The sequence below is a fragment of the Mustela lutreola genome, chromosome 2 (assembly GCF_030435805.1).
Source record: "Mustela lutreola isolate mMusLut2 chromosome 2, mMusLut2.pri, whole genome shotgun sequence".
In the NCBI taxonomy this organism is placed as follows: Eukaryota; Metazoa; Chordata; class Mammalia; order Carnivora; family Mustelidae; genus Mustela; species Mustela lutreola.
In genome coordinates, this window is record NC_081291.1 from 104,831,558 (window position 1) to 104,841,042 (window position 9,485).

The window sequence follows — 9,485 nt, forward strand, 5'->3', positions numbered from 1 at the left end:
AGTTCCAAACCTGATGAGGAGGACCGATCCCTAAGTGATGATTTCAACTGAACATGGTAAATGCTGAGAAAGAAACATGTTTTGGAGAGGGTTGCTGTGAGAACATAGGAAGGTGTTTGTTGGACTGGAAATTCAGGAAAGGTTAGTGGATAGACAGTGCCCAAGGTAAACCCTGTGCTAAATCTTGCTTATGCTGTGACCAGAGGTCCTCCCTTTGGTGGCCATCCAAGTCCCTGGTAGAGCTTTTCTCTGCTAGGCAACAGAGGTTCTGACGGCCTAGGCTAGGGTGGGGCCCGGGCATCTGCATTTCCCAAAAGCTCGGAGGGTGAACTTGGTGCAAGGGCTTGTGGGTCTCCGAGCAGCGCAGCAAGAAACACGGGGGGAGCATCTCACAAACCCAGGCCCCCTCCACTCTATGCTCATCCCTCCCGCCTCACCCCCTGCCAGGTCCTAGGCTTTGCTCCTATCAAGGAAAGCAGGAGAAGACATCATGGGGAAGGAACACACTAGAGAAGAGAATGGAAACCCTGGCTGGGGTGGGGGGAGATCAGCTGTGCTCAGAGGTGGTTTCTGCCTCTGGCTCAAGCCTTCCCCAGGGATGTACCTTTGACAGCTCAGTGCACATTGGACTAGCAGTCTGACATTTGGTCACTCCAGATGCTCAAGAGGGTACAGAGGACCTAAAAACACTACTGAGCACTCAGGCTGCTACTGATTACGTGTACCACTTGACTCTTACACAGCCCTCAGGGTGAAGTCAGTCTTCTTGCTGTTACTCCCAGTTTAAAGATGAAGAAACCAACACAGGGTTTAAGCGACTTGTCCCAAACCCCCAGCCTGTAGCGGGCAGAAGAAGGATTCAAATCTGGATCTGGCTGGCTCCCCCTACCGTGTTCTCACTCATGGTTTTTAAGATTAGAAAATTGCTCACAAGGCAAAGGATCCCCAAAAGGGTCAAGAATGCCGAGGACAAACTTTGCCCACTTTTCATTTTCCCCAGCTAAAAACTGACAAATAAAAGCAATTTGCAAAACATATTTGCAGGTGTAGAGCCACCAGGTTCCAGTTAACTGAATATTGAGAGAGAGCACACTCTCCTCTCTCTCTCCCTCCAAAGACTTTCTGTGTTTCGCCAACTAATCTCTTAAAGATTAAGAGATTAATCTTTAAGATTTCCTGGTGATCGGTTTTTAACTTTAACAACGTAGAATGTGTCTTAAGGTTACCCATGTTTCTTCTGTGGAGCACATCACATGGTAACTTTTAAATTAGCTTGTTAATTTTAGTTCTGAACATTAATTTTGGGTTCTAACTAAAATACACATGTGTGGGAACATTGATCTTCATCTATAAGCAGGAGCAGGAGAGATTCTGGAGCTCTGACCAATCGTATGTGTTATTTTTCCATTTCTTTACAAACATATTTCCTTGGCCGATTCCTCCCTGATTTCAGGATGGATGATGGCCGGCTCTTAGACTACCTTATGAATCACGATGAACTGATGGAAGAGAAAGTCGCTTTCTACATCCGGGACATCATGGAAGCTCTTCAGTACCTCCACAACTGCAGGGTGGCCCATTTGGACATAAAGGTAATAAGCAAGAGCTGCACTTGCATGGAAGTGGCCAAGTCCAGCCTGTCAGTCATCACCCTTGGGGAGGTCCATTCTGATTCATTTTAGTACTTAGCTTAGAATCCTGACAAATTTTAAGACAGGAACTAGGTCATCCCATAATTCCAGTGTGTTCTTCGAGAATTAATGAGAACACACCAAGAGTCACCATGACATCTGGGGTGAGGGAAGGTCGGGAAGATCTTCCCACCTCATCTAACATTTTAGAAGGAAGCCAATAGATGTCAGGTTTTTGTTTTTGTTTTTGTTTTTTAAATTAAGTAAGTCTTGATTTCTTTTTTAAGATTTGATTTCTTTATTTGTCAGAGAGAGTACAAGCAGGCAGAGTACCAGGCAGAGGCAGAAAGAGAAGCAGGCTCCTCACTGAACAGGGAGCCTAACACAGGACTCAATCCTAGGACCCTGAGATCATGACCTGAGCCGAAGGCAGCCGCTTAACCGACTGAGCCACCCAGGCATCCCAAATGTTAGTTTTTTATGGTGCCCAAGAGAAGCCCCTGTTTTCCAAAATGAATAGCCCACTCTTTTTTTTTTTTTTTTTTTTTGAGTCAGTGCAGAAGTAAGGGATAGTTGAGAAGACATGATTTTTTAATGTCAGACAGCTTCTCTGCAACACTACCCCAACTCAGAATTTAATCTCATTTGAAGGCCACCAGGCACTTTGCATAGGCAATTTCTCGTGCTCTATAGGCTTTCCCAAAGACTAGCAGAACCATGTCTGAACCACCTGAGTCCTACTGGTAGACGAGACAGAGAGCTCAACTTGCCTTCTTTTCTCCCTTCCACCTGGGTCTCCTCAGCCCGAAAACCTGCTCATTGACCTACGCATCCCAGTGCCTCGGGTGAAGCTCATTGACCTGGAGGACGCCGTCCAGATCTCGGGTCACTTCCACATCCACCACCTACTGGGGAACCCCGAGTTTGCCGCTCCAGAAGTGATCCAAGGCATCCCCGTCTCCCTGGGCACAGACATCTGGAGCATCGGGGTTCTGACATACGTCATGCTGAGTGGGGTGTCCCCCTTCTTGGACGAGAGCAAAGAGGAGACCTGTATCAACGTGTGCAGAGTGGACTTCAGCTTCCCGCACGAATACTTCTGCGGCGTGAGCAATGCTGCCAGAGACTTCATCAACGTGATCCTGCAGGAAGACTTTCGCAGGAGGCCCACAGCAGCCACGTGCCTGCAGCACCCCTGGCTGCAGCCCCATAACGGCAGCTACTCCAAGATCCCCCTGGACACCTCTCGCCTGGCATGCTTCATAGAGCGCCGCAAGCATCAGAACGACGTGCGGCCTGTGCCCAACGTCAAGAGCTACATCGTCAACCGGGTCAACCAAGGGACGTAGCCGTCTCCTCGCCCTTGGGGTTCCACGTGGAAGTGTAGTGTGAACCAAAGCAAGACTGAATGTCTGTAAATAGTTCTGTTCGTTCGCTCCACGCAGTTCTCTGGCTTGAGAGATGGACCTCTTCAACCTTGTCCGTGGCTATTCAGGTTCTGGGCAGCGGCAAGATTACCCTCAACCCAAGGGCTTTCCAGAAGGCCATTTAGAAGACAAAGATGCGAAGAGTCACCCAGAGTGTTAAAGAGAGGGGGCAAGGATACCAAGAATAGGAGCCGTTATGAAATTTTAACAGTGAGTTCCACAGTGGGCGGTGAACTGGGCAAAGCTGCAGCTCGAAGTAGCGAGCGTAAAAGATTTCTAACCCTGCTGAAATTGGAAGCAAGAAAGTTCTATTTAACAGAGATGTCACGTATGTCCACTCTTCTGGTTTAGATTACTTCGATATAGTTTCTTAATAGGATTCACATATACAGTAAAATAGATCCTATTCGGGTTTCAGAGTTTTATAATATAGAGGTATATATGACATCAATCCTAAGTAACTTTGAGCACTCCGATTAAGACAGTCCTTTATTTATCGAAGCATTACATTGTTTTGACTAAGCACAATAAGATGACAAGTTTTTTAGAGCATTTTATAAATCTTGTATAGAAATCTCTTACCAGAACCCATGCATTAAGAGAAAGCAATGTTACCCTTTTGCAATCTGTGAATGAAAAGCTTTTTCTCTCAATCACAAGTATCTGATTAACATAGGTTCTGTATATGAAACGCTACCCCCAAATTCACTGGCAGCTCAGAGTTTATCTGGCAGGAAAGCCTGCCAGGAAATAAGTCCAAATACAGTTAAGAGTTGTGGGGCTATTTTTATGTCTACACTCGGTTTGAACTAGGTAATGAATAAAACAGGTTCACACAAAAGGGCAAATAGAAAACTTTCCTATGGTTCCTATGAACAACGTTAACAACACTTTCTGACTTCTTCTACAGCTGTAGAAGGCAGTCCTCAGAAAGTTGGCTTGCTTTATTTCTAACCCCTTCTGGAAGCTGAGGGGTGCTTACCAAAAGGAGGCAGCCATATACGCCTTTAAAGGCCTGGTCCCAAGTCCTTTTTGAAGCCATGGAATAAAATCTGATACATCACTCAGACAGAGCATTGAGTTTTAACTGTGATTGCCGTACCTATCACCACACAGCCGCTGATATTTCTCTGGACCAAAAGGACTAATTGCACTTTGAGGCCAATGCTGCTTTCGGGTGCGTCTTCTCCACACAAGGTGATTATGAACTGCCCTTTCCCCCCCACGCTGGTGGAAAACAAACAAACAAAAAAATCAGCCTGGGCATTTCATGGTTGTTTTTCTTTCTTGGTTTCTGGGGAAAATTTTTTGTTGTTTTTCTGTTGGTCCATGATCCATGCTTTGTTTTCTAGGATGTGTTTTGAAAAATTGCTATTATGCAAAATTACTTTAAAAACGTAACTCAAGTGTTTGTCCTCAAATCAGGTTTAATGGCGCTGCTTCTCTCCTACAATAGGGTTGAGAAAGTTGTGAAAGTGGAGAGTTTATGAGGGATAAATAGAATTACACATCTATCTAAATGAAAAGGATAGTAGACATTAAGCCTGAACTTTAATATATAAAAACCCTTATTCCCACAGTGGAAATGTAAAATTAAAAGTACCTGTCTTTCTTTTCCGTCGGGTTCAGAGTCACCTTCGTCATCCACCCTCCACCTCATCCCATCCGAGACTATAGATTAATCCATTAGTAAGAAGTACAAGCAATAAGACTAGGTAGCACTTCGTATTTTTAGGATTAACCAAATACGTGGAAACTGATTTCATCTGTATTTGGTTCCTAGTTTTGGATGGCCCTGGGTCACCAAGGCACCCTCCCTCAGAGCCCGCCCCTGACTAACCCTCCTAATCTCCATTTAGCTCTACATGTATATACAAATGCTATCTGATATGATATTTTAAAATTTAAAACATATTTACTAAAAAAATTTTTTTTTTTTAGTAAACAATGTCTTCATTGTGAGCTCTAGCCTAAAAGAAGAATGCCTGGTCCCTAGGGCTGGTCACGGGACAGAGGGCAGGTGCTAAGGATTCCAAACACCCATGGAGTGTGGCTTGTCAAGGTCTGTTTCGTCCACTGTGTGCAATGACTAAAGAACTCCCTGCTAAGTCTTCTCGAGTTTTTATGACCATGGAAGAGATAGGCTGAGTTTCTGCTGGAGAAGATTAGGGCCTCGGACAGTGGTGCACAGAGGACACAGGAGAACGTTCACGAAACCGTGTTTTGAGAAGCAGCTGACAGATTGTTAGAGCCAAAGCTTTTATATCAGCGTCTCCATGAGAGTTGGGACAGCCCAGGTGTGGGGTTGTGCAGAATCTCCCCTCCCCCCTAGTACACATGTTGGGGAAGTAAGGAGATGGGAGAGGTGAGACATAGAAATGCAAAGTAGTATGATTCTGTTAACTGGAGCCAAAGTACAATCATTAGAGTAGATTAATTTAACAGACGCCCCAAGAAAAAAGGGCATGTATTTTATATAGCTTGGTCACTGTAGAAAACTAACAGAGAGGTGTCCTGTCTCCAAAGCCCCTGCTTCTTCCCCAACAGGAGTCAGATAGCAGTTCTGCTTTGAGAATGCTCCGCAGCCAGTTGGAAAGAAAAAGGAATCCCTGAAAGTGGGGCTGGGAACTGTACTTGAGGTTGCTGTGTGGGTAACCGTAGTGAGGGATGAAGGATTAGAAACCAGTTTCTTGTACCTGTTTTGGCAGATATTTATGACTTTGTGGTGGAGAGACAGGGAGAAGAGAAAATGGTCCACTTCTGCCATATTGTCATAGTTCTTGAAATCAAAACTTAACTAGGAATTAGTGTGAACTTCCAGCTGAAATGGGAAAAATCAATGTCAGTTAAAGTCAGAAGTTTCTTGCCTGGCTTATATTCTTTGCATCGAGTTTTGGGGTTTGTTTTGTTTTGTCAGGGTGGGATACAGAGAGAGGGAAATGATCAGGGACCACTCATAATAATTTTTTTAAAGATGTAATGATTCACTGCGTCTTTCACATTTGTTTCAAATGAAATAGATTTATATCCACGTACAGCTGAATGTTGGGAAAATTTTTAAGAAAAAAAAATTGTAATGTTGGAGGATGTCCTTCTGGACTCTCACAGCCATAAACACTCTTGGGGGAGTAGAGGGAGCAGAGGAAAAGCTGGCTTCACCACTTTGTTGTTCACAAAGCCTTTATAAATAGTAGTGCCTTTCCGAGGGGAGGTTGGGAGATAAAGAGTTCATTGTATTTAGATTGACTGATACTGCAGCATTTTTTTATGTTAAAATATCTTTTAAATGAAAACATCTGGATATAGGGTGAGGCCAGGAATTCTTGAGTTTCAACCTCAGCTCTTCCTGATTCGTCCTTTATGACAGAAAGTCTTTGTTTTTTTTTTCTGTCCCAAATGTCCTCATTGTTAAAATGGGAAGGGGGGGAGGAGGAGGGACTTTAATCTCATAGGAATATTGCAAAAATAGCATAGTTAGGATGTCTAAAGAATACTTTGATTTTCTTAAAGTGCTACACACTGCCAGTGCTGAGAATCTTATTAACAGTAACTTTGAACATTCCGGGTTTTCAATATTCATATTTTAAGATACCATTTGCAAACTCACGAGATTAAATTCTGTAAATTGATTTTAATTGGAAGTACCAGGTGCTCTTTGTCTAAATGTTATTTGGTCTTAGCCTGTAATTTCAGTCATTTGAAAGCTTGTCGACAGACAAAGGTTAGGAGAACGGATGGTCTACAGGAATAAGCTCTTTTCTCTGGCATTTCTGATGGCAGAGCCAGAGTAGAACGCCCTGCAAAGCGACTGCTGCTCTCTTCTCAAACTTTATGCTCTGGAAAAATTGATGGAGAAGAACTCGAACAGCCACTTTCCTCACTGGAAGGGCAGAAATGAGAATAAACTACTGTTTGATATCACAACTCATTTCTTCAGAATCTCACTGGCATCCATTATAAGAGACAAATTATATGCACAGGTGCAGAAATGAATTGAACTGCTGAATTTTGGAGGGATAACCTTGGATTTTTTTTTCTTTTTAGGATAATTAGATGTTTCAGGGGTAGCATATTTGCTTTCCCATGCTATCCATGATTTAATGCCCAAGAGTTAGGCATTCCTTGTTTGCTTGCCTATGTTAAAGAGCAGGGAAATTTAAACTTGTGAGAACATGAGGAAGCAAAGGCATTATAAATTAGGTGGTGGTTATCTCTGCATATTAACTAAAACTTTGCCCCACAAATTTGATAGAGGAGGAAATATTACAGACCTAGAGGGTCTCTATAGTAAGGCAAAAGTGCCAACTCACCACTTCCTTGTTCAGTTTTGAGGAATGTGGGCTTTACTCCTTTTTCTCCTATATAGCATCTCTGTGGAGTCTGGGTTAGGCTAACATAGTATGTGGGCTTCCAATGAATTTATTTGCATTATGGCTTTTCTATTTACTATTTAAAGTCTAGGGATCATTTGGAAATTAGTAATTAAATCTGGGGTGGATTTAGAAAAGACAGGGTTTATATATACTCCACTAAGAAAAGGAAAGCTACTGTGTTAATATTTATTTTCTAAAAACTGTAAGGCTCTCAGTTGTTTCATTATTTCTAGAGGGTTAAAAAGAGCTGAAATTTGTCTATAGCACTCGACAGTTTTAATAGGAAATATTATTCATGTGAGAAATCCATATAGAAATAGAACACAGAAATATCATAGGCCATATTTTCAAAGACAAACATTTTTGCATTTTCCATGTTTGTAGAAGTTATAGCAGAGGAAAAAGCAATTACTCTAGGGCAAATTTTCAACTTTAAGAGACGTTCTTGAAATTAATACTCATGAAAGCCTGAAATACTCATAGGCTACTGTGTTTTCTTGTCAGCCTGTTTGCTGGGAGATTCTAAAATACGATCGGGTTTCGCTTTATTCACATGATCAAGAGCAACTGTTTCTTCAGATAGCTGTTATTTCAGAGGGTGAGGATAGTTGAAAAAAGGGAGAGTGGTGGGGGAAAAGTGCAAATAAAACTCCTGGTGTCCCAACTTAAGCAAGCCAATTTGCTAGCCCAGGGAGAGTGAGCATTAAGAAGAGTTCCATCAACGCCTGACTTCTATCAAGAAATGAATCCACATCCTGGAGTATTATGGGGACTTTTACCATGATCTCAGAGACTGTGGTTATGAATTTGAAGTCAGCAAAACATACGTCTTCTCTTACTAACTTAAGCCATATCTGTCATCTCTGTGTCTGATTTTTTTGACCCTGGTGCTTTTACTTCTGTTTCTGCCAAACTCCAGCCTGCTCTATGGGGAAGGTAACACCAGTAGTTAGGACAAATGTGAAGACTGAAAAACTAAACATACCCGTCAGAATGAGATCCTAGTCAGAGAACGGCAGTGATCAAAGTGCAAACTGTTGGAAAATATGGATATATGTACATCTGTACATGTACATAGTGTATAATATGTATGTATATGTTCTTGCTCATATGCAGAAATCTATCCAGTTGAAGACAGCCCAGGTTGGTCAGTTTTTCTACTGGAAAACCATTTAGGGCCATTCAAAACCATTAGGGCTGATGGGTGGAGTTCGAGCTTACTCAACTGGGAATTGTTTGCTGTCCTTTGAAGTCCACAAAACCAAATTAACAAAGCCTGAGACATAATGGGGCCATTGCTGAAGCTGTTTACCTAAGGTCAGGAGTCTCTTTATATTTGAATTATTAATTACTTGTTTGCAAACTGCATTGGCACCTCTTGGTTTTGAGTGACCCCCCCCCAAGTCTTTTGAGAGTTTGGAGGGGGCTTCTCTGGCCTCAGATAAAGGGCCTTAATCCATAAGTGGGTAGGTTTCCCCATAGGGACCATTACACATATACATATAAGTACATACTTCCATCAGACTTGTAACAATTGATTTAAAATCACTCCACAGTATTGATAAATAGCTCTATATTTTCAAGGTGCAGAAGAATTCCACAGCCTTAATTATTTCAGTGTCTTGCTGGTCTGCCTTAAGTGTATCTTCTGGGTTTTTGGTTGTCTTATTATTTTTAAAATTTTCTGCAGTTCATTTTGTATGCACACAATGTCGTTTTGTAAAGGTAGGTTGTAAATATTTTATTTGTAAGTCAAAATCACTCATGTGTAATGTTGTAAAGTGATGACCTGCTGTCTTGTTGTTACTACAGTATATGTTATAAGTTATGGATGAAACTTCAAAATGTACATCTCACAAGTTATGCATTCCTATAAATATACTATACTAAAGATATTATTTCTGGTGGTCTTTTTTCTTTTCTAATTAAAACCATTGTTCAAAGGAAAGAGTAATCTTTTTCTGTTCCCCAAATATATGAAGGCCTTTGACAAGTTGAAAAGGGCACATGATTATTACAACACTTTCCCCCCCAGCACTTTGGAAAGAAAGCAA

The 9,485-nt window shown here is 42.0% G+C and overlaps 1 protein-coding gene across 15 annotated transcripts in view; it reads left to right on the forward strand.

The window, feature by feature from the left end:
• KALRN (kalirin RhoGEF kinase) overlaps positions 1 to 9,329 on the forward strand; it is a 661,891-nt gene extending 652,562 nt beyond the window's left edge. For all 15 annotated transcript variants that reach the window (XM_059162890.1, XM_059162900.1, XM_059162892.1 and 12 more), the window contains 2 exons: positions 1,454 to 1,592; positions 2,435 to 9,329. In XM_059162890.1, coding sequence (XP_059018873.1) covers positions 1,454 to 1,592; positions 2,435 to 2,980 — 685 coding nt within the window. In that variant the 3' untranslated portion in view covers positions 2,981 to 9,329. The remainder of the gene's footprint in view (positions 1 to 1,453; positions 1,593 to 2,434) is intronic.
• Positions 9,330 to 9,485: the final 156 nt, after the last annotated feature.